At 42.9% G+C, this 26,645-nt stretch overlaps 1 protein-coding gene across 1 annotated transcript in view; it reads right to left on the bottom strand.

Moving 5' to 3' along the window:
* tmem67 (transmembrane protein 67) overlaps window positions 1-26,645 on the bottom strand; it is a 155,402-nt gene that overhangs the window by 71,879 nt on the left and 56,878 nt on the right. Inside the window, exons 12-14 of the mRNA XM_052023565.1 lie at window positions 23,479-23,602; window positions 3,469-3,574; window positions 59-115 (exon numbers count right to left, since the gene is read on the bottom strand). Coding sequence (XP_051879525.1) covers window positions 59-115; window positions 3,469-3,574; window positions 23,479-23,602 — 287 coding nt within the window. The remainder of the gene's footprint in view (window positions 1-58; window positions 116-3,468; window positions 3,575-23,478; window positions 23,603-26,645) is intronic.

Here is a 26,645-nt window from a genome sequence, read left to right on the forward strand (position 1 = left end):
CTACATAGAATAATTTTTAGTTTGAATGACAGGGTAATTCTTTCAAACAGAATCTTACCTTAGTATTTTGAAAAGCTGTAATCAAATCCATTTGATATTCAACAGAAAAAGATATCTGTTGGATATTTGGAAAAAAAAATCAAATTTATAATTTGATGCAATAAAGTTGCAGTGAAACTCTGATAATCCACCATCTGTTTAAAATCTATTCTATTTGGAAATCCAGATAGTTCAGCATTGTGGCTCACTTATTGGTTTGAGGTGTGAGTCGGGGGTCCAGAGTATGAAAAGGAGCTGCATGTGGACTGTGGGCCAGACGTGTGGCAGGAGTCACAGTTGGGGTTTGGAATACCAAGGGTAGGAACAGGGGCAGATTTGTGGCTGGAGCCAGGGTCTGGAGTTTTTGTATATTTCTTACTCTCTTCAAACTCACCAGGTTCACTGGAAAATTAATACAGTATCTAACATGTTAAAAAAAAGTGAAATAAAAATGTGTTGGTTTATTAGCAGTAACATCCAATAGTTTGGAAAATCTGCAAGTCTGACATAACAAAGTTCTGAGGGTGCTGGATTGTCAGATTTCGTGGGACTTTGTTATCTGTATATTCAGTCGTTAAGTCCAGCTTCCCAATCTTAGAAACTTAAAAACATAGAAAACCTACAGCACAATTCAGGCCCTTTGGCCCACAAAGCTGTGCCGAACATGTCCCTACCTTAGAAAATACTAGGCTTACCCATAGCCCTCCATTTTTCTCAGTTCCGTGTACCTATCCAAAAGTCTCTTAAAAGACCCTATAGTATCCGCTTCCACCACCGTTGCCGGCAACCCATTCCACGCACTCACCACTCTCTGAGTAAAAAACTTACCCCTGACATCCCCCCTTTACCTAATCCCCAGCACCTTAAACCTATGTCCTCTTGTGGCCACCATTTCAGCTCTGGGGAAAAGCCTCTGACTATCCACCCGATCAATGCCTTTTATCATCTTATATACCTCCATCAGGTCCCCCCTCATCCTCCGTTGCTCCAAGGAGAAAAGGCTGAGTTCCCTCAACCTGCTTTCATAAGGCATGCTCCACATTCCAGGCAGCATCCTTGTAAATCTCCTCTGCACCCTTTCTATGGCTTCCATATCCTTCCTGTAGTGAGGCAAGCAGAACTGAGCACAGAACTCCAAGTGGGGTCTGACCAGGGTCCTATATAGTTGCAACAATACCTCTCGGCTGCTGAATTCAATTCCACGATTGATGAAGGACAATACACCATATGCCTTCTTAACCACAGAGTCAACCTGTGCAGCTGCTTTGAGCATCCTATGGATCCGGACCCCAAGATCCCTCTGATCCTCCACACTGCCAAGAGTCCTACCATTAATACTATACTCTGCCATCATATTTGACCTACCAAAATGAACCACTTCACACTTATCTGGGTTGAACTGCATCTGCCACTTCTCAGCCCAACTTTGCATCCTATCTATGTCCCGCTGTAACCTATGACAGCCTTCCACACTATCCACAACACCTCCAACCTTTATGTCATCAGCAAACTTACTAACCCTTCCCTCCACTTCCTCATCCAGGTCATTTATAAAAATCACAAAGAGTAAGGGTCCCAGAACAGATCCCTGAGGCACACCACTTGTCACCGACCTCCATGCAGAATATGACCCTTCAACAACTACTCTTTGCCTTCTGTGGGCCAGCCAGTTCTGGATCCACATTACAATTTCCCCTTGGATCCCATGCCTCCTTACTTTCTCAATAAGCCTTGCATGGGGTACCTTATCAAATGCCTTGCTGAAATCCATATACACTACATCTACAGCTCTCCCTTCATCAATGTGTTTAGTCACATCCTCAAAAAATGCAATCAGGCTCGTAAGGCAGGACCTGCCCTTGACAAAGCCATGCTGACTATTCCTAATCATATGATACCTCTCCAGATGTTCATAAATCCTGCCTCTCAGGATCTTCTCCATCAACTTACCAAACACTGAGGTAAGACTCACTGGTCTATAATTTCCTGGGCTATCTCTATTCCCTTTCTTGAATAAGGGAACAACATCGGCAACCCTCCAATCTTCTGGAACCCCTCCCGTCTCCATCGATGATGCAAAGATCATCATCAGGGGCTCCGCAATCTCCTCCCTCGCCTCCCACAGCAGCCTGGGGTACATCTTATCTGGTCCCAGCAACTTATCCAACTTGATGCTTTCCAAAAGTTTTGGCACCTCCTCTTTCCTAATATCTACATGCTCAAGCTTTTCAGCCTGCTGCAAGTCCTCACTACAATCCCCCAGATCTTTTTCTGTAGTGAATACTGAAGTAAAGTATTCATTAAATACCTCTGCTATTTCTTCTGGATCCATACACACTTTCCCACTGCTGCACTTGATAGGCCCTATTCTCTCACATCTTATCCTCTTGCTCTTCACATACTTGTAGAACGCCTTGGGGTTTTCCTTAATCTTGCCCGCCAAGGGCTTCTCATGTCCCCTTCTGGCTCTCCTAATTTCCTGCTTAAGCTCCTTCCTGTTAGCCTTATACTCTTCCAGATCTCTAACATTAACTAGCTCTCTGTACCTCTTGTAAGCTTTTCTTTTCCTTTTGACTAGATTCATTACAGCCTTTTTACACCACGGTTCCTGTATCCTCTCATGACTCCCCTGTCTCATTGGAACATGCCTATGCAGAACTCCACACAAATATCCCCAGAATATTTGCCACATTTCTTCCGTACTTTTCCCTGAGAACATCTGTTCCCAATTTAAGCTTCCAATTTCCTGCCTGAGAGCCTCATAATTCCCTTTACTCCAAGTAAACGCCTTTCTAGTCTGTCTGTTCCTATCTCTCTCCAATGTTATCGTAAAGGAGATAGAATTATGATCACTATCTCCAAAATGCTCTCCCACTGAGAGATCTGACACCTGACCAGGTTCATTTCCCAATACCAAATCAAGCACAGCCTCTCCTCTTGTAGGCTTATCTACATATTGTGTCAAGAATCCTTCCTGAACACTCTTAACAAACTCCACCCCATCTAAACCCCTCACTAAACCATCTAAACTCTTCCTGAGTCCTTCTGTAATTTGCACAGCTAGTTTGCTGTTGACTGTTGCTTATTTTAATATAATTTATAATATTAAGGTATACATTTATAAATTATACATTTATAATTATAAGTTATAAATTTATGATTATAAATTATAATTATAAATTATGATTATAAATAAGTTATAATTATAAATTGTCCAGATTTGGGAGATTGAACCCAGTTTTTTTGTTTGTTGTGCATCATGAACAATGAACCATATAACTCACAATTATTTAAGGACGTCTGCAGAGTTTAACAGAGAAATATTAAAGACTGTATCAATGGTTCAGTCTTCCACAGAATTCATGACAAAATAAGGCCTATGTTGTTAATTTAATCTGTGTTTTTTTTCAAAAAGGGAACCAGACTTACTGAAATAGTTTGTTGATCTGGATCTTGGATTTTAATATCTGTGTAAGAGATAGTCATAAATGGAGGAAAGATCTTTCCTTGTAGAGTGTTGGGCACAAGATTTACACTGCAAAAGATAACATCAAAACCTACTTGAGTCATTAATTCAAACACAAACTATGATGGTTTTTATGACAAATTCAATTTTTCTTTTATTTTAAATTGACTGAAATCCCAAAGAAATTAGCTGACTGAAACGTTGCAATGTTTGGTGAAGAACAATGTAAAAAAAAGACTACTTAGTACCTCAGCCATACCCTTTATCTTGATATTTATTTATCCAAATTTATCTTCTTTTCTATTCACAAGCACGTAGGATATACTTGTATACTAGCCTTTTGTGAATCATGCACTAGGTCACTCAGAATCAGAATCAGGCTTACTATCACTGGCTTCTATGTTGTGAAATTTGTTGTTTTGCAGCAGCAGTAAAGTGCAAAGACATAAAATTACTAAATTATAAAAAAAGATAAGATAGATAAGCTCTCTTTATTAGTCACATGTACATCAAAACACACAGTGAAATACATCTTTTGCGTAGTGATTTGGGGGGCAGCCCGCAAGTGTCGCCACGCTTCTGGCACCGACATAGCATGCCCATAACTTCCTAACCTGAACGTCTTTAGAATGTGGGAGGAAACCGGAGCACCTGGAGGAAACCCATACAGACACGGGAAGAACGTACAATCTCCTTACAGACAGTGGCCGGATTTGAACCCAGGTCACTGGCGCTGTAAAGCATTATGCTAACCACTATGCTACCGTGCCTGCAAAAAAAGTGCAAAAAAAGGAATAACAGATTAGTGTTCATGGGTTCATGAATCATTCAGAAATCTGATGGCAGAAGGGAAGAAGCTGTTCCCAAATTGTTGAGTGTGGGTCTTCAGACTCCTGTACCTCCTCCCCAATGGTAGTAACAAGAAGCGGGCATGTCCCAGATGGTGTGGGTCCTTAGTGACGGATGCCACCTTTTTGAGGCACCGCCTCTTGAAGATGTCCTCGATGGAAGGGAGGGTTATGGCCGTGTTGGAGCTGGCTGGATCCACAACCCTCTGCAGCCTCTTGTGATCCTGTGTATTGGAGCTTCCATACCAGGCTGTGATGCAACAAGTCAGAATGCTCACCATTGTATACAGTACATATAGAAATTTGCAAGAGTCTTTGGTGACATACCAAATCTCCTCAAAGTCCTAATGAAGTAGAGCAACTGGTGTGCCTTCTTAGTTATTGCATCAATGTGTTGAGCCTAGGATAGATCCTCCAAGATATTCACACCCAGGAATTTGAAGCTGCTCACCCTTTCCACTGCTGACCCCTGACTGACGTCTGTTATCCCTACTTGCCCTTCCTGAAGTCCAATAAATTCCTTGGTCTTGCTGATGTTGTTGTTGCGACACCACTCAACCAGCTGATCTATCTCACTCCTGTATGCTTCCTCGTCGTCATCTGAGATTCTATTAACAACAGTGCTATCATTGGTGAATTTATAGATGGATCCCTTTGCCTCACAGATCTCTGTGATCTATCATTATTTAGATGATAAAATGCTTTAAATATTTTCCTGTCAAAATGGGCAATTTCACAATCTTTGTATTATGCTCCATTTGCAAGATCTTTGCTACCTCATCTACTAATAGCCTCCTCATGTCCTCTTCACATCTGAGCTTCCCATATATTTTTGTATTATCAGAAAATTCAGCAACAGCGCCTCAATGCCTTCCTCCAAGTCATTTATGTAAATTGTAAAAAGTTGAGGCTCAAGTACCGATCTCCGTGGTACATGCCCTGTTACATCTTGCCAATCAAAAAAAGGACCCATTTATACCTACTTGTTAACCAGCTAATATTATATCAACACCAATATGTTCCCTCCAAAATTATGAGCTTTTATTTTCTCCATAACCTTTGATGTGACACCTTATCAAATGCCTCTGGAAATCTAGGTATGGTACATCCATTGGTTTACCCTTTATCCACAGTGTTAATTCTTCAAAGAACTCCAATAAACTGGTCTTACTGCATTAATAGCATAGTTTGTCAATAGCATAGCACCATTCAGCACAGAAACATGCCCATTGGCTCATTATGTTCATGTTAACTATCAAGTACCTACCCATAATAAACCCATTTCCCAGCACTTGGTCCATAGCCTTCTTCGCCTTAGTTATGCAAGTGCTTGCCCAGATACTTTTAAAATGCTGTGAGAGTATTCACTTCCATCATCTTCTCAGGCAGTCCATTCCAGATTGTAACCACCCTCTGGGTGAAAAGAAATTTCCTCAGATCAGCTCTAACCCTCTTATTCCCAAATTTAAACCAATGCCTAGTTTTGACGTCTCTGTTATGGGGAAAGTTTCTCTATCCATATTTTTTATGTCCCTCATAATTTTGTATGCTTGTCATATTCTCATCTGTTCTGCTCTAATTTACTCCACGTCTCTTTTTGTCAACTAATCAGTTCTGGCTTTGATTTCCTTAACCTTCTCCATCATATATCTACTCTGTAGCTGAAATATTTCTATCTTTAAGGCCCCTAATTGTTCAAGTACAGTTTTTCCAAGCTTAGATTCCATTTTACTTGGGACAGATCAGATCTGGCCATTCTCCAACGAAATTTTTTTATATATATATATTGAAGTGGTCTATATCCATTTTCAAAGCTAGTTTAAGCCTCACAATAATAATAATACTGTTACCCTGATGCTTCAGCACTGTTAAGTGCCCAACTAGCCTGGCTCCTTTTCCAGAACCATGTCCAGCAATGCCACTTTCCTTGCTATGTCAAGAGAAGTACAGGAAAAGAAAGTTATCCTGAAAACACTTTAGAAACACCGCTCTTGCCATTGTTGTGGGCACAGCTCAGTACATCTCAGAAACCAGCCTCCCCTCCAGGGATTCTGTCTACACTTCTCATTACCTCAGTAAAGCAGCCAACATAATCAAAGACCCCCACCCAGCCCGGACATTTTCTCTTCTCCCCGCTTCCATTGGGCAAAAGATACAAAAGCCTGAAAGCACGTACCACCTGGCTCAAGGACAGCTTCTATCCCACTGTTATAAGACCCAGTACAATAAGATGGATTTTTGACCACACAATCTACCTCATTATGGCCTTGCACCTTATTGTCTGCCTGCACTTTCTCTGTAACAACACTTTATTCTGCATTCTGTTATTGTCTGCCCTTATACTACCTCAGTGTACTGTTGTAATGAAATAATCTGTATGGATGGCAGGCAAAACAAAGTTTTTCACTGTACTTTCATACACGTGAGAATAATAAACCAATTTACCAATTTTTTACTATCTGAAGAAGGAATCTTAGGAATTATAAGGAAATTGGGGAAGTTTGTAATATGGTCAACTTTAAGTGTCATATAAATTAGAAAGGGATGATGGGAAAATAGGCCAATAGTGGAGATGGCTTAAAGGTCACTCAGAAGGAACAGGGTACAACTAAGAGCAGGGAAGTGTGTAGATTACAGGGCATAGCTGGCTAGAGCAGAGATAAACAAATGGAGGTTAGAATAGTATGAGTGTGACGTTGGTCTTCTCTGCTTGGTGTCAGATGTGGGAGATCCTGGAGTCTCCCAGCCTCCCAGACAGCCACATCTGCACCCGGTGTGTCGAGCTGCAGCTCCGAAGGGACTGCATTAGGGAACTGGAGATGCAGCTCAATAACCTTCGTCTGGTCAGGGAGAGTGAGGAGGTGATAGAAAGGAGTTATAGTCAGGTGGTCACACCGGGGCCACGGGAGACAGGTAAGTGGGTCACAGTCAGGAGGGGGAAGGGGAAGAGTCAGGTACTAGAGGGTACCCCTGTGTCTGTACCCCTTGACAATATATTCCTGTTTGAGTACTGTTGGGGGAGACAGCCTACCTGGGGGAAGCAACAGTGGCCATGCCTCTAGCACAGAGTCCGGCCCTGTGGCTCAGAAAGATAGGGTAAGGGAGAGGAAGACAGTAGTCTTAGGGGACTCTATAGTTAGGTGGGTTAGACAGGCGATTCTGTGGACGCAGAAAAGAAACTCGGATGGTAGTTTGCCGCCCAGGTGCCAGGGTCCGGGATGTTTCAGATCATGTCCAAGATATCCTGCAGTGGAGGGAGAACAGCCAGAGGTTGTAGTACATATTGGTATCAATGACATAGGTAGGAAAAGGGATGAGGTCCTGAAAAAAGACTCCAGGGAGTTGGAAGGAAGTTGAGAAGCAGAACCACAAAGGTAGTAATTTCAGGATTACTGCCTGTGCCATGTGACAGTGAGTATAGGAATAGAATGAAGTGGAGGATAAATGCGTGGCTGAGGGATTGGACCAGGGGGCAGGGATTCAAATTTCTGGATCATTGGGACTTCTTTTGGGGCAGGTATGACCTGTACAAAAAGGACAGGTTGCACTTGAATCCCAGGGGGACCAATATCCTGGCGGGAAGGTTTGCTAAGGCTACTGGGAAGAGCTTAAACTAGAATTGTTGGGGGATGGGAACTGAACTGAAGAGACTGGGGAAGAGGTGGTTGGCTCCCAAGTAGAGAAAGCTTGTAGACAGTGTGAGAGGGAGGATAGGCAGGTGATAGAGAAGGGATGCGCTCAGACCAACAGTTTGAGATGTGTCTATTTTAACACAAGGAGTGTTGTGAACAAGGCGGATGAGCTTAGAGCTTGGATCAATACTTGGAGATATGATGTGGTGGCCATTACAGAGACTTGGATGGCTCAGGGACAGGAATGGGTATTTCAAGTGCTGGGTTTTAGATGTTTCAGAAAGGACAGGGAGGGAGGCAAAAGAGGTGGGGGTGTGGCACTATTAATCAGAGATAGTGTCACAGCTGCAGAAAAGGTGGACGTCATGGAGGGATTATCTACACAGTCTCTGTGGGTGAAGTTAGGAACAGGAAGGGGTCAATAACTTTACTGGGTGTTTTTTATAGGCCACCCAATAGTAACAGGGATATCGAGGAGCAGATAGGGAAACAGATCCTGGAAAGGTATGATAATAACAGAGTTGTTGTGATGGGAGATATTAATTTCCCAAATATTGATTGGCATCTCCTTAGAGCAAGGGCTTTAGATGGGGTGGAGTTTGTTAAGTGTGTTCAGGAAGGTTTCTTGACACAATATGTAGATAAGCCTACAAGAGGAGAGACTGTACTTGATTTCGCATTGGGAAATGAACCTGGTCAAGTATCAGATCTCTCAGTAGGAGAGCATTTTGGAGATAGTGATCATAGTTCTATCTCCAATACAATACCATTGGAGAGAGATAGGAACAGACAGATTAGAAAAGAGTTTACTTGGAGTAAGGGGAATTATGAGGCTCTCAGGAAGGAAATTGGCTTAAATTAAGAATAGATGTTCTCAGGGAAAAGTACAGAAGAAATTTGGCAAATATTCTGGGGATATTTGCGTGGAGTTCTGCATAGGTATGTTCCAATGAGACAGGGAAGTTACGGGAGGGTACAGGAACCGTGGTGTACAAAGGCTGTAATAAATCTAGTCAAAAGGAAAAGAAAAGCTTACAAAAGGTACAGAGAGCTAGGTAATGTTAGAGATCTGGAAGAGTATAAGGCTAACAGGAAGGAGCTTAAGAAGGAAATTAGGAGAGCCAGAAGGGGACATGAGAAGCCCTTGGCGGGCAGGATTAAGGAAAACCCCAAGGCATTCTACAAGTATGTGAAGAGCAAGAGGATAAGATGTGAGAGAATAGGGCCTATCAAGTGCAGCAGTGGGAAAGTGTGTATGGATCCAGAAGAAATTGCGGAGGTATTTAATGAATACTTTACTTCAGTATTCACTACAGAAAAAGATCTGGGGGATTGTAGTGAGGACTTGTAGCAGACTGAAAAGCTTGAGCATGTAGATATTAATAAAGAGGATGTGCTGGAGCTTTTGGAAAGCATCAAGTTGGCTAAGTCGCCAGGACAGGATGAGATGTACCCCAGGGTACTGTGGGAGGCGAGGGAGGAGATTGCTGAGTATCTGGCGAGGATATTTGCATCATCGTGGGGAAAGGAGAGGTTCCGGAGGATTGGAGGGTTGTGGATGTTGTTCCTTTATTCAAGAAAGGGAGTAGAGATAGCCCAAGAAATTATAGACCAGTAAGTCTTACCTCAGTGGTTGGTAAGTTGATGGAGAAGATCCTGAGAGGCAGGATTTATGAACATCTGGAGAGGTATCATATGATTAGGAATAGTCAGCATGGCTTTGTCAAGGGCAGGTCCTGCCTTACGAGCCTGATTGAATTTTTTGAGGATGTGACTAAACACATCGATGAAGGGAGAGCAATAGATGTAGTGCATATGGATGTCAGCAAGGCATGTGATAAGGTACCCCATGCAAGGCTTATTGAGAAAGTAAGGAGGCATGGGATCCAAGGGGAAATTGCAATGTGGATCTAGAACTGGCTGGCCCACAGAAGGCAAAGGGTGGTTGTTGAAGGGTCATATTCTGCATGGAGGTCGGTGACAAGTGGTTTGCCTCAGGGATCTGTTCTGGGACCCTTACTCTTTGTGATTTTTATAAATGACCTGGATGAGGAAGTGGAGGGAGGGGTTAGTAAGTTTGCTGATGACATAAAGGTTGGAGGTGTTGTGGATAGTGTGGAGGGCTGTCATAGGTTACAGCGGGACACAGATAGGATGCAAAACTAGGCTGAGAAGTGGCAGATGGAGTTGAACGCAGATAAGTGTGAAGTGGTTCATTTTGGTAGGTCAAATATGATGGCATAATATAGTATTGATGGTAAGACTCTTGGCAGTGTGGAGGATCAGGAGGATCTTGGGGTCCGAGTCCATAGGACGCTCAAAGCAGCTGCACAGGTTGATTCTGTAGTTAAGAAGGCATTCAATCGTGGAATTGAATTTAGGAGCTGAGAGGTAATATTGCAGCTATATAGGACCCTAGTCAGACCCCACTTGGAGTACTGTGCTCACTTCTGGTCGCCTCACTACAGGAAGGATGTGGAAGCCATAGAAAGGGTGCAGAGGAGATTTACAAGGATGTTGTCTGGATTGGGGAGCATGTCTTATGACAACAGGTTGAATGAACTCGGCCTTTTCTCCTCGGAGCGACGGAGGATGAGGGGCGACCTGATAGAGGTGTATAAGGTGATGAGAGGCATTGATCGTATGGATAGTTGGAGGCTTTTTCCCAGGGCTGAAATGGTTGCCGCAAGAGGACACAGGTTTAAGGTGCTGGGGAGTAGATATAAAGGAGATGTCAGGTGTAAGTTTTTTACTCAGAGAGTGGTGAGTGTGTGGAATGAGCTGCTGGCAACGGTGGTGGAGGCGGATAGGATAGGGTCTTTTAAGAGACTTTTGGATAGGTACATGGAGCTTAGAAAAGTAGAGGGCAATGGGTAAGAGGGCTAGTAGTTTCTAAGGTAGGGACATGTTCAGCACAACTTTGTGGGCCAAAGGGTCTGATTGTGCTGTAGGTTTTCTATGTTTCTATGTTTCTATCTAAATCATGTTGCAATCTTAGATAACCTTCCTCACTGTCCATTACACCACCAACTTTGGTGTCATCCGCAAACATACTAAACATGTGAACAACATTGTCATCCAAATCATTGATATAGATCAGTGGTTTTCAACCTTTTTCATGCTGCGGCCCCCCAGAACATGTCCTTGTTAGATGGCGGGCCCCCGAAGTCCACAATATCAACAATCGATAATTCATGCATACAACACTTAAATTACTGCACATAGGCCCGATTGAAATAGTGACTATTTCAATCACCAATAATTACCAGCAGTATCTGTCAGTGTTCAGTTCAGTGTGAAGGTTGTGCCCGTTTTGCACTGCAGAGTTTGTCCAAACGTGGTGGTATGTGCGACAAACATATGCGTATGCCATCCTCAATATTCAGTCTTGATCTGTATTTGGTTTTCATGGCAGTGACTGCAGAAAATGCTATTTCACACAAGTAAGTGGTTGAAATGGTAACAGAACATTGACGGCTTTGCTGGACAGCAGTGGATACTCCTGGGAACATGCTATCCAGAACGACAACAGTGACATTCAGTTGAACTGCAAGCGCGAAGTCCCGTCAGATAACAGTTCAGCCAATTCTTCTTGTTCACATCCAGTTAAATCAGTAAACATGCATTCAAACAGATTTCGAATCCAATCAAACATGCTCGTGTCATCGTCACTGAAATACTCATGGAAATAATGTGACAGCTGTTGAATATGGTTCAAAATGGTGCTCACAATGGCCTCTGTCTTAGTCTCGTTCACTGTCAGAAAGTCAGCCAGCAACAGAAACATATCATATACAGCTTGCTCGCATCTTCCCTTCCAGATATGGAGTCTTTTCTGGAAGGCATTGATTTTGTCATGCATTTTCAGAACATTTGAGCCAGGTCCTTGTAATGATAGATTTAAGCTGTTCAAGATGTTGAAAATATCTGCAGGATAAGCTAATCTGGCAACCCACGTCTCATCTGTCAAGAACTGTGCCAATGATCCGTTATGCTCATTTAGAAAAATGAGCAGTTCATCTCGCAATTCATATACACGCTGCACAACGCAGCCTCGTGACAGCCATCTGACTTCTGTATGTAGCAACAAATGCTTATGCTCGGCTTCCATTTCACGGCATATGTTTTCAAACAAACGATGATTGAGCGGCCTGGCTTTGATAAAGTTGATGATTTTAATGCACATGGAAAACACATCTGCAAGATTTTCATCCATATCCTTTGCAGCCAAAGCCTCACGGTGAATCATGCAGTGGCTTGCTGCTACATGTGGAGCTACTTCTTTCACTCGTGCGACTAGACTTGACTTGCGTCCCATCATTGCGGCTGCACCATCCGTACATACTCCACTGTGTCCACGCCAATGCCGACTGCACAAAAAAAGTGTCAAGCACGCGGAAAAGTTCTTCACCGGTTGTATGCCCTGGGAGTGCCTTGCAAAACAAAAAGTCTTCCAAAGCCTCTCCTTCCCAGCAATTTCGAACATAAACCAACAACTGCGCAGCACTGGCAACATCAGTACTTTCATCGAGCTGAATTGCAAATCTGACTTGCTGAAGACATGCTATCAGCTGTTTCTGTATATCTTCCACCATGTCGCCAATTCTTCTGCTTACTGTGTTATCAGACAGTGGAATGGCTTTCAGGTTTTGACTGGATTCTTTTCCCAGTACAGCTTCGTACATATCTACTGCTGCAGGCAGTATAAGCTCTTCTCCAATTGTGTGAGGCTTTCTGGAACGTGCTATTCGTAATGCTACCAAATATGATGCTCAAAGAGCCTTCTCATTTACAGTGGTGCAGGCTGTCATTTTGCCTTTCTGCTTGAGGTACAGCTCCTTTTGCCGCTCAAAATATTCCTTCGGCTTACTGGCAATATCTGGATGCACTGTTGTTAAATGGCGCTTCAATTTCACTGGTTTCATTGCATCGTTGGACAGTGTTTGCAAACACACAACACAGAGAGGTTGGTCCGCATTTGTCCCCACTGCAATGAAGCCATATGAAATGTATTCTGGATCGTACTTGTGTTGTTTTCTCTTTTGGTCACCCTTATCCCTTTCGTCATCAGAATCTTCCAGTTTCTGGTCAGCTTTTCTCTTCAGAAATTTCTCCATACTCAGCAATACACGCTGGACGGTTTAATTACTATTACTGATAAACAAAGTTATCAAAACTAATCTAAAATTTACACGCTTGCACACTTTTCATTTAACAGTAACGTCACTGTGGCGTAAATGCACGGTAAGTAAGCAATATTATTAAGGCACACCAGCAACGTCACTCAGTCTCGCTAACACTACAGTGCACAACAGAATAGTAGTGAGTAGTGAACACTACTGACTACTCTGACTACACAAATTGAATATTAAGCGGCAGCTTACCAGAAGGGAACACCATCTGAGTCTCTAAGATTGTCACCTATAACAGATAGAATAGATATGGCCAATTTTCTGAATAGCGGAAAACTGAAGCAAGCAAGTAAGCTACGTCTTTGTAACAGGTCGCTTTTCCATTTTTTTCTTGGCTTGCTTGCGGACCCCCTGGCAACCCGCCGTGGACCCCCAGGGGTCCGCAGACCACAGGTTGAAAACCTCTGATATAGATGACAAACAACAGTGGACCCAGCACCGATCCCTGCAGCATACATAAGACCATAAGACATAGGAGCAGAATTAAGCCAGTCGGCCCACTGAGTCTGCTCCACCATTTGATCATTGCTGATTTATTTTTTCCTCTTAACCTCATTCTGCTGCCTTCTCCCCATAACCTTTGACGCCCTTACTAACCAAGAACCTATCAACTATGTCAATTAATTCCACAGATTCACCACCCTCTGGCTAAAGAAATTCCTCCTTATCTCTATTCTAAAGGGACATCCTTCTATTCTGAGGTTGTACCTTTGGTTACAGGTCTCCAGTCTGAATAACAACCCTCCACTACCACCCTCTGTTTCTTTCTACCAAGCCAAATTTATAACCAATTGGCTAGCTCACCTTGCTTAGCTTCCATGACCTTCTCCAAAGTAAATACAGTGCTTTGATTGTGTGGTTCAGAAGAACAACACAAGCCAAAATTTGACATTGTGCTGCACGTGAAGATTTTGGAGTCAATGGGTACAGCTTGGTCAAAGAAGTACGTTTTAGGTAGCAACTTAAAGGAAGAGAGGCTGACACATAGGAATAGAGGTTTAGGAGGGGAGCGAATTCCAGAGTTTATCGAAGAAAAACACTATGATGCTGGAGGGACTCAGCAGGCCAGGCAGCATCTGTGGAGAAAAGCAGGTGGTCAACGTTTCGGGTCAGGACCCTTCTTCGGGACTGAAGATAGGAAAAGGGGAAGCCCAATATATAGGAGATAAAAGTAGAGCAGTGATAGATGGACAAAAGAGGGGAGGTGGGGTGAGCACAAGGTGGTGATAGGTAGATTCAGGTAAGAGATAGTGATAGGCAGGTGTGGGGGAGCAGGGGAAAGCAGGTTCACCGAGGGATACGTCAAAAGTAATGAAAAAAAGGAAAAAAAGGTAGAAAAAAGAGGCTTGGAAAGGGAAGAAGAGAAGAAGCATGGTGGAGGGGGAGAAGAATTTGGAGAAGGGGGGGTGGGGATTACTTGGGAGAACTCAATGTTCATGCCATTAGGCTGCAAGGTTCCAAGACAGAAAATGAGGTATTGTTCCTCCAGAGTTTCGGTAACTGAAAGGCAAGGGCACAAATGGTGAAATTTTGAAAACTGGGGGAAAGCTAGAAATCAGAATCTTAGAAGTGCAGAGATTCTGGACCTCCGTAGAGTAGGAGATCACAAAGATAGGGAGGAGTGAAGCCCTGGAGAAAGTTGAGCATACGATGATAATCTTACAGTTTAGACAATGCCATGTGCCATTGTAGATCAGCAAACAGAGGCATGATGGGCAAAAGGGATTCGACATGAATTTGCATTTACTGCAGACGTACAGCAAGAAGTAAAATAACTAACTTCAGTTTATTAAAAAAAATCCAGAGTTTCAGATGGGTCTTAGTGCCAATATAAATTACTGCCATAAAACAATTAATGAAACACTGTTATAAAGTATTATCAACACTTTGCAACTGTTACGCTCAAGTCGTCCATTCCCTGTCATGTTTCAGAGCTTTTAAAAAAATGCATTTGCTAAATAATGTCGTAAGATGGAGCACTGGTTCTAAAGTAGGTCAAAGCTTTGGAGTTTTTGTTGGGTTTGTCTTGGGTATTGCCAATGTCTCAGAGGTCTTTGCAATGTGCTCTATAATAAATGATGATGCTCTTGGTGCTCATAAACAAGAACATTTGGGTATGTTTACATTCAAAATTTTTACCACTTTTACTTTGGATTTTCAGAAAAAGAGCATGAAAGCCATACGGGGCAACCATTCTGTAAGCTGTTGATTTTCATGTTCCATCCCTGATTCTTATCACTATGTTAAAATGTGCTTCAGAGAGTAGTGCCTGTTTTTTACATACTAAAACTGCTAAATTTGACTTTACTCAGGGATGATCACACTAATCATGCAAATCATGAAACTGGTCCAGTCATTTCAGTGCATGATTCACATCAGTGTGTCTCACATTTCCTTGGTGTCAGGTGCACACCTGATAGTAATGTTATTTAGGTAACAGCTGTTTGTGTCAGTACAAGTCCTCACCAGCTTATGAATGCCTGACTTATGTATAGCCTGTGCATATGAATGAGTGTTTGGGAGACTGGTGGTATGGATGTGCCGGCTGCTGCAGGGCTGCAGACCTCTTCTGCCACCTGGGAACTCAGTTCACAGCAAAATTTCCGACTGCTTGGGTTATGGATAGTTCACAGGAATGGAACGCTGCCGTAACTTGGAGACGGCCTGTGATCTGCAGATCTGCAAGCTCCATGGTATGGTCTTGGTAGAATTAGAGCACATTATGCTAGTTTTATGCTTTTCTTGCACTTTAAAGGGACGCTTTGCTGACACCAAAACAAAGTCGGGCAGCATCAGCGACAACAGTGCATCCCTTCCCAATGAGCTTAATGCATTCTATGCATGTTTTTAATAGAAGGGAATTGGTATGTCCCACCCACCTCGACAGCTCTCAATGCACCTGGACCCATTGTTTCTCTTGAGGACATAAGATCAGTCTTCCGGAGGGTGAACCCGTGGAAAGCATCTGGCCCGGATGGTGTCCCTGGCCGTGTCCTCAGGTCCTATGCAGATCAGCTGGGGGGGTACTTGCAGACATTTTTAACATCCCTGCTTCAACCTGAGGTACACCTGCTTTAAGAAGACCACTATCATCCTGGTACCTAAGAAAAACAAGGTAACGTGCCTTAATGACTACCACCCAGTGGCTCTGACATCCAACACCATGAAGTGCTTCTAGAGGCTGGTCATGGCACGCATTAACTCCAGCATCCCAGGAAACGTCAACCCACTGCAATACGCCTACTACCTAAACAGGCCTATGGCGGACGCTATCTCCCTGGCCCTACACTCATCTCTGGAGCACCTGGGCAGCAAAGACACCTACGTTTGACTATTGTTTATTGACTACAGCTCTGCCTTCAATACTATAATTCCAAGCAAACTCATCACCAAACTCTGAAACCTGGGACTCAACACCTCCCTTTGCAACTGGATCCTTGACTTCCTGACCAACAGACCGCAATCGGTAAGGACAGGCAGCAGTACCTCCGGCATGATTATTCTCAACACTGTTGCTCCACAAGACTGAGTCCTACCAGCCTCCCCTCAATGGACTCTGTCTATACCTCTCACTGCCTTAGGAAAGCAGCCAGCATAATCAACCCCACCCACCTGGGACATTCTCTCTTCTCCGCTCTCCCATCAGGCAGAAGATATAAAAACCTCAAAGCACTTATCACCAGGCTCAAGCCTGGATCAAGCTTCTATCCCACTGTTATAAGACTATTGAACGGTTTCCTAATACGGTAAGATGGATCTTGACCCCACAATCTACCTCATTATGACTTTGCCCCATGTTGTCTACCTGCAGTACACTTTCTCTGTAGCTGTGACACTTCACTCTGCATTCTGTATTGTTTTACCTTGTACTACCTCAATGTAATGAATTGATCTGTATGAATGGTACGCAAGACAAGTTTTTCACTGTACCTTGGCACAAATGACAATAATAAACCAATTCCAAATAATTCCAATACTATCGGGAGACTTGACACGCAGCTTTAGGTATGACTATAGGCTGCTCAAACACCTTCCAAAGTTCACTAATGGGAAATGTTTCTTCCAGCATTTAGCTGTTGAGGTACTTGATTCAAATGTTCCTTAGTAGAAATATCGTTGACAGCACCTCATTACTGGAAATATTCTTATGGGCAAGGCTGGCCACTCAAGATGGGTTGGAGAGCTTCATACAGGAAGCAAAGACATGCACGTCAGTGAAGAGCCTCTTCGTCAGAGCCACCACATTCCATTTTGTCCTTTCTGATAAACAATTTGAATGTTTTCCAGGGCTACCACACTAAAACCTGAGACCTTCCACCACACTTTCTTAATTGGACTGTTCATTCCATGGAGGTTAAGGTCTCAACTTCCTCAACACAGAATCTTTTTCACTGGTCTCCCAATTTGCTGCTCATCACTGCATAAGAGAAATGAGCATGGATATAATTATTTCACCTGTTTCAATTTCAGTGAGGAATAGGTGGCATCTTGGGCACTGGAATTTGCCAGTATTGCTGGCTTCCCATGAGTGCAAGCAGCCATTGGTCACCACCGTGTGAATAGATGTACTCCAACATGCAGAGAAGGGGCTGAGACATGATGATGAGGACTGACATTCTGGGGCAGGGTTAGTAATGACCAGGGGAAGTTCTTTACAGCATGCCTCTACTTCTCGTCTTCTAAAAGCTGTACCACTCTGCTCCTACTGCTGATTTTAAGCATTTTATCATTTTGGAGGAGAGAGGGTAATTTCCTTTACTAAGACAGACTTAAAAGACATCCTGATGGAAGTGATGACGAAGGCATTCAGCATATTCAGTCAGATGGGTCAATGTCCTTAGAAAACAATAATCACTGCTGCCTATTTATCTTATTGGGAAATCAACAATTTGTTCAGCTCACTTCCAATAATATTTCTTGTGAAAATCAATAACACATAATGTATGCATCTTGTTATTATTTGATTTTTGAAGTTGATGCTGAAAATATTTGTGAAAAGACAAAAGCTAATGTTGGGCAAAAACAGTCAAGCCCAGTGTAGAAAATTAGTGCATGCATGTATTGAAGCATTACTCTAGCACTGCTTGACTGCAGAGTGTTGCAAATCAAATTTCAGCAGTAGGTCACACATTATAGTGCCCAGAAACAGCATTCGATCTCATTCTGGAGCACTAAAAAAAAGGCTGTATTTAGTGTTAATGCCAAAACAGATCCACTACAAAAAAATTGCTGAACAGGTTTGCACCCAGAAACAGGTGCTGAAGTGGGAGTTGACTCAATTCAGTAGCTCTCAGCACTGTCAATCAGAGAAAGGGTGTCAATACTTAAAGGTACACTCACCATGGCAGCTGGAAGGTGACGACATGCTCTATGGCTGAAATGGAGGAGAAAAATTCTGCCAGTGTGAGGAAGTCAGCTTCCACATTCAGTCAAAGGAAACATGCAAGGCCTGGTCAATGAGATAAACGCCTGGAGGTTGGTCCTGTGTGCCAAGGGGCTTGAAGAACTGCAAGGGCCATCATAAGAAGAACGTGGCATAACCTGGCAACATTTGTCTTCTCCAGGGATAGCAATCCCTGCACAATTCAGCAATGTGGAAAGATATGTCAGGTATTACACCTGTAGACTGGAGATCCTCATCAGAAAATGTAGAACTATAGAACACTACAGCACAGAAAAACAGGCCATTTGGCCCTCCTAGTCTGTGCTGAAACATTATTCCACTAGTCTCATTTACATGCACCCGGTCCATAATCCTCCAGACCTCTCCCATCCATGTATCTATCCAATTTATTCTTATAACTTAAGAGTGAGCTTGCATTTACCACATCAGATGGCAGCCTGTTCCACACTCCCACCACTCTCTGAGTGAAGAAGTTCCCCCTAATGTTCCCCCTAAACCTTTCCCCTTTCACCCTAAAGCCATGTCCTCTCGTACTTATCTCTCCTACTCTAGGTGGAAGGAGCCTACTCGCATTTACTCTGTCTATACCCCTCATAATTTTGTAAACCTCTATCAAATCTCCCCTCATTCTTCTATGCTCCAAGGAATAAAGTCCTAACCTGTTCAATATTTCCCTGTAACTGAACTCCTGAAGACTCGGCAACATTCTAGTAAATCTTCTCTGTACTCTTTCAATCTTACTGATATCCTTCCTATAGTTAGGTGACCAGAACTGCACACAATACTCCAAATTTGGCCTCACCATAACATCCCAACTCCTATACTCAATACTTTGATTTATGAATGCCAGGACGCCAAATGCCTTCTTTACAACCCTGTCTACCTGTGACGTCACTTTCAGGGAATTATGTATCTGAACTCCCAGATCCCTTTGTTCCTCCGCATTCCTCAGTGCCCTACCATTTACTGTGTATGTCCTACCTTGATTTGTCCTTCCAAAATGCAACACCTCACACTTGGCTGCATTAAATTCCATCTGCCATTTTCTGGCCCATTTCTCCAGTTGGTGCAGATCCCTCTGCAAGCAATGAAAGCCTTCCTCACTGTCCACAACGCCTCCAATCTTAGTGTCATCAGCAAACTTGCTGATCCAATTTACCACATCCAGATCATTGATATAGACAGCAAACAACAATGCTCCCAGCCCAGATCCCTGAGGCATACCACTAGTCACAGGCCTCCAGTCTGAGAAACAATCATCCACTACCACTCTCTGTCTTCTCCCACACAGCCAATTTCGAATCCAGTTTACAACCTCTCCATGGATACCTAGTGCCTGAAACTTCTGAACTAACCTCCCATGTGGGACCTTGTCAAAGGCCTTACTAAAGTCCATGTAGACAACATCCACAGCCTTTCCTTCATCTACTTTCATGGTAACCTCCTTGAAAAACTCTGCAAGATTCGTTAAACATGATCTACCAAGCACAAAGCCATGCTGACTATCCTTAATCAGCCCTTGGCTGTCCAAATACTTGTATATCCAATCTCTCAGAACACCTTCCAATAATTTACCTACTACTGATGTCAGGCTCACCGGCCTTTGTGACTCCCTCTGTAACTGGATCCTTGACTTTCTAACAAACAGACCACAATCAGTGAGGATTAGCAGCAATACCTCCGGCATGATTATTCTCAACACTGGTGCCCCACAAGGCTGCGCCCTCAGCCCTCTACTCTGCTCCCTATACACTGACAACTGTGTGGCCAGATCCTGGTCTAACTCCATCTACAAGTTTGCAGATGATACCACCGTTGTAGGCCATATCGCAAACAGCGATGAGTAGGAGTACAGGAAGGAGATAGAGAGCTTAGTTGAATGGTGTCATGACAACAACCTTTCCCTCAATGTCAACAAAACAAAAGAGCTGGTCATTGACTTCAGGAAAGGGGGCGGTGTACATGCACCTGTCTACATCAATGGTGCTGAGGTCGAGAGGGTTGAGAGCTTCAAGTTCCTGGGTGTTAACATCACCAACAAGCTGTCCTGGTCAAATCACTTAGATGCCACGGTCAAGAAAGCTCACCAGCGCCTCTACTTCCTCAAGAGGCTAAAGAAATTTGGTTTGTCCCCTTTGACTCTCACCAACTTTTACCGATGCACCATAGAAAGCATCCTATCTGGATGTATCACGGCTTGGTACGGCAACTGCTCTGCACAGGACCGCAAGAAGCTGCAGAGAGTTGTGGACGCAGCCCAGCGCATCACGGACACCAGCCTCCGCTCCTTAGAGTCTTTACCTCTCGTTGTCTTGGTGCAGCCGCCAGTATAATCAAAGACCCCACCCACCCGGGACATTCTCTCTTCTCTCCTCTTCCATTGGGTAGAAGATACAGGAGCCTAAGGGCACATACCACCAGACTTAAGGACAGCTTCTACCCCACTGTGATAAGACTATTGAGCGGTTCCCTTATACAATGAGATGGACTATGACCTCACGATCTACCTTGTTGTGACCTTGCACCTTATTGCACTGCACTTTCTCTGTAGCTGTGACACTTTACTCTGTACTGTTATTGTTTTTACCTGTACTACATCAATGCACTCTGTACTAACTCAATGTAACTGCACTGTGTAATGAATTGACTTGTATGATTGATTTGTAAGACAAGCTTTTCACTGTACCTCGGTACAAGTGACAATAATAACCAATAATAATAATAAACTGTAATTACCTGGTTTACTTTTAGAGCCTTTTTTAAACAACGGAACAACATGAACTACCCTCCAATCCTCCGGCACCGCACCCGTGGCTAAGGACATTTTAAATATATCTGCCAGGGCCCTTGCAATTTCTACACTAGTCTCTCCCATGGTCCGAGGAAATATCTTGTCAGGCCTGGGGAATTTATCTACCTTTATTTGCTGTAAGGCAGCAAGCACCTCCTCCTCTTTAATCTCTATATATTTCATGACACTACTGTTTGTTTCCCTTCCTTTCATATACTCTATGCCAGTTTCCTGAGTAAATACTGATGCAAAAAAACTGTTTAAAATCTCCCCCTTCTCCTGAGGTTCCACACATAGATGACCACTCTGATCTTCTAGGGGACCAATTGTGTCCCTTACTATCCTTTTACTCTTAATATACTTGTAGAAACCATTTGGGTTTACCTTCACATTATCTGCCAAAGCAACCTCATGTCTTCTTTTTGCCTTCCTGATTTCTTTCTTTAGTATTTTCTTACATTTTCTATACTCTTCAGGTACCTCATTTGTTCCTAATTGCCTATACTTGCTATACACCTCTCTCTTTTTCTTAACCAGATCACCAATATCCCTTGAAAACCAAGGTTCCCTGTGCTTGTTAACTCTGCCTTTAATCCTGGCAGGAACATGCAAACTCTGCACTCTCAGAATTTCACCTTTGAAGGCCTTCTACTTACTGAATACATCCCTGCCAGAAAACAACTTATCCCAATCCACTCTTCCTAGATCCTTTCTCATTTCCACAAAATTGGCCTTTCTCCAATTTAGAACCTCAACTCGGGGACCAGACCTATCCTTATCCATAATTAACTTGAAACTAATGACATTATGGTCACTGGACCCAAAATGTTCACCTACACATACTTCTGTCATCTGACCTGTCTGGTTCCTTAATAGGAGATCAAGTATTGCATTCTCTCTCATTGGTACCTCTATATATTGATTTAGAAAACTTACCTGAACACATTTGACAAACTCCAAGCCATCCAGCCCTTTCACAGTGTGGGAGTCCCAGTCAATATGTGGAAAGTTAAAATCCCCTCCTATTACAACTTTCTGTTTCTTACAACGGTCTGCTATCTCACTACAGATTTGTTCCTCCAATTCTCTCTGACTATTGGGTGGTCTATAATACAACCCTATTAGTGTGGTCACACCTTTCCTGTTCCTCAGCTCCACCCATATGGCCTCTGTAGAGGAGCCCTCCGGGTTGTCCTGTCTACGTACAGCTGTGATATTTTCCCTGACTAGTAATGCCACTCCTCCCCCTTTCATCCCTCCCCCTCTATCATGTCTGAAACAACGGAACCCCAGAACATTAAGCTGCCAGTCCTGCTCCTCCCTGCAACCGTCTCACTAGGGAGATGGCATCAACTGTAGACCTGTTACGGTGGTAGGCGAATTGCAGTGGGTCGAGGTTGTCTGGGAGGATGGAGTTAATGCGTGCCATAACCAGGCTCTCAAGTCACTTCATGATGGTGGATGTCAGAGCCACTGGTCAATAATCATTAAGGCATGTTACCTTGTTTTTCTTAGGTACTGGGAAGATAGTGGTCTTCTTAAAACAGGTGGGAACCTCAGATTGAAGCAGGGAGAGGTTAAATATGTCTGCAAATACCCCCACCAGCTGATCAGCACGAGATCTGAGCACACGGCCAGGGACACCATCTGGGCCAGATGCTTTTCTCGGGTTCACTCTCCGGAAGATTGATCTTATGTCTTTGACTGTGACCACAGGTTCAGTTGCATCGGAGGCTGTCAGGGTGGGTGGTGACAATCCACTTCCCTTCCGTTCAAAACACGCATAGAATACGTTAAGCTCATCAGGAAGGGATGCGCTGTTGTTAATCATGCTGCCTGACTTCATTTTGTAGCCCGTTATAGCGTGTAAACCTTGCCACAACTGACGCCTGGTTTGGGACTCTATTCTGAACTGGTATTATCTCTTGGCATTCCTGGTCATTTTCCTGAGGTCATACCTCAGCTTACACTGGGGATTGTGATTTTGCAGGGCCCTTGAAGTTATCTCTCTATCAGGGAGCTTCTTCTCACATGTGTTAATCGTGTTTCCCTCTGCTCAGCTAAGACAGGATTGCTTTCCTTGTTTTCATGTCAAAACTCTCTTACCTGATTTTTATGTGGCTAGCAACTCTAATCACTCTTGGCTGGCTATCTAAGTTCATTTCACGGCCACTTAGAGTATCCACCAAGAAAATACGTCTAGTTAAATACCAAGTATTCATCATTTTATCTGTGATTTTAAAAAAATGAATTAAAACTTGAACTTAATATTCAGCTCAAAATCAAACATGATTCTTGGCATATCCAGTAAACCTCCAACAATTCTGCATCCAATTGTTTAGAAATCCTGATGATTCAGTTTCATTCACTGGTACAGAATGTGAGCCAGGGGTCCAGACTGTGGGCCAGTTGTGCAGTTGGAGCTGGGTTGAAGCCCAGAACACCAGGGTTAGGAATGTGGATTGGTTTGCAGCCAGAGCCAAATTCTTGAGTGCTTGCAAATTTCCCACTTCCCTTGAATTCACTATGTTCACAGGGAAAAATATTATACCATCGTGTAACATGTAAAAGATGTGAAATAAAAGTGTGCAATGGGAGTAACATTCAATAGTCTGGAAAATCTGTTGGTCCAGCATTACCAAAGCCCCAAGGGTGCTGGATTATTGGAGGTTTACTGTGCTGGGAACAATTATTGGGATATTCTGGCTATTAAAATTAACCTTTGTAATATGAAAAGCCTAGAGTTTTGCAGTGTCCCAGTGAACTTTCACTGTAGGCATCAGAAACATTTACACAGAAAATCTTAACCAGAGGCTTTTCTTTTCATTTTTAAGATGTTATAAAATGCCCAGTTTTATACAAGTTTTTCCAATTATTTTTACTTTAATTCTTCTTGTTCGATTTTGTTTTTATCAGCTGAACATTTGTGAGTGAGTTGCAGATTACAGTTCTGAGCCTTCTGCTATTGCATAATTTAATTATCTACTAAAGAGACTCTGGCAATTATCTTGTGTGGATCACATCTCAATTTTTGCTCCTTCTTAAAGGACACGCTATGCTTCAGTTGCATCCTTCCCATTGTGCCCTGGCTGGGATTAGGGATTCATGTGACCTTCTTTTACAAAGATGAAATTTTATTTCTGACACTCTGGGAATGGCTTCTATTATTGGTTTCACAGTTATACCTGTAATGGACATGAAATCCCCCAAATATCTACCTAGCATCAATGAGGTATAAAGGATGCTTAACGGGATAATATAATTTTGTTACAAATAGTTCTTTTAAAATAGGACTGTCCTAAAGTTAAACATGGATACCAGTAATCTGAATATGACGTTCTCCTGTCTTTCCCTTTATTCAAAATAAATCATTTGAAAGTCGAGAGCACATAAATCAGAGCACTGGCATCCTTGCTTAATTTAACTTACAATGTAAGTAATAAATGATGAAGAGCCATTGTCTGAGCATTAACAGCATTCTCTGTTTTCATTGGTAATAAATACTGTCCAAGGTTCATAGTCACAACAATTATAATGGATAGCACATAAGAGCAAATTAAGATTTGTATTTCCTTGGCCCAACATTATAGTTTAACCCCAGAAATAAAAATAATTTGAATGTTTCTGAAAATGGTGGAAAAATCTCTTCCTTCTTATTTCATTGCAATGTAAAACTAAACTAAATTTAAATTTAGGAAATGTATACTTTAATCCTTCTAAAAGTAGGGACTTTCTTATGAGCTGAAACCATTTTATTAGGAGTCGCCTAAGTTTCACTTCTATTCATATTGATATAGTGATACACTCTGCTCAAGCTCACACCAAATTGAACATGATCACATAATACACAAATAAAATGTGACCACTTTATCATTTTAAAATCATGATAATACTTTAAGGTTACTTCCACGCAGAGTTTCAATGAAATAAAACAAATCAACCATCACACAATGAAATATAGAACATAGAACACTACAGCAGAGTACAGGCCCTTCGGCCCACATGGTTGTGCCGAAATTTTATCTTGCTCTAAGATCTATCTAACCCTTCTCTTCCACATAGCCCCCTATTTTTCTATCATTCATGTGTCTATCTAAGGGTCTCTTAAACGTCTCTAATGTATCTGCCCCCACAACCTCTGCAGGCAGTGCGATCTACGCACCCACCACTCTCTGTGTAAAAAACTTACCTCTGACATCCCCTTTATACCTTCCTCCAATCACTTTAAGATTAGGTCCCCTCATGTTAGCCATTGTTGCACTGGAAAAAAATCTCTGACTGTCCACTCGATCTATGCCTCTTATCATCTTGTACACCTCTATCAAGTCACCCCTTATCCTCCTCTCCAAAGAGAAAAGCCCTAGCTCGCTCAACCTATCCTCATAAGACATGCTCTCCAATCCAGGCAACATCCTGCTAAATCTCCTCTGCACCCTCTCTCAAGCTTCCACGTCCTTCCTATAATGAGCTGCAACATCACCTCGTGGCTCTTGAACTCAATACCCCGACTAATGAAGGCCAACACTCCATACGCCTTCTTAGCAACCCTATCGACCTGCGTGGCAACCTTGAGGGATCTATAGACGTGGACCCAAAGATCCCTCTGTTCCTCCACATTGCTAAGAGTCCTGCCATTAATCTCGTATTCTGCCTTCAAATTCGATCTTCCAAAGTTTATCACTTCACACTTTTCCGGGTTGAACTCTATCTGCCACTTCTCAGCCCAGCTCTACATTCTACCAATAGCCTGTTGTAATCTATAGTAACCTTCTACACTATCCACAACACCACCAACCTTTGTACCCTTCCACATGCTCATCCAAGTCATTTATAAAAATCATAAAGAACAAGGGTCCCAGAACAGATCCCTACGGAACACCACTGGTCACCGACCTCCAGGCAGAATACGCTCCATCTACCACCACCCTCTGTCTTCTAGGGGCGAGCGAATTCTGAATCCACAGAGCCAAGTTTCTCTCGATCCCATGCCTTCTGACTTTCTGAATAAGTCTTCCATGAGGAACCTTATCAAACACCTTACTAAAATCCATGTACACCACATCCACTGCTCTACCTTCATCAATGAGCAAAGAATTCAATCAGGCTCATGAGGCATGACCTGCCCCTCATAAAGCCATAATGATTGTCCCTAATCAGCCTATGCTTCTCCAAATGCCTATAAATCCTGTCTCTAAGAATCTTCTCCAGTAATTTTCCCAGTAAGAAAGACTCATTGGTCTGTATTCCCAGGGTTATCCCTACTCCCTTTCTTA

The sequence above is a fragment of the Pristis pectinata genome, chromosome 9, assembly GCF_009764475.1.
Source record: "Pristis pectinata isolate sPriPec2 chromosome 9, sPriPec2.1.pri, whole genome shotgun sequence".
Taxonomy (NCBI): domain Eukaryota; kingdom Metazoa; phylum Chordata; class Chondrichthyes; order Rhinopristiformes; family Pristidae; genus Pristis; species Pristis pectinata.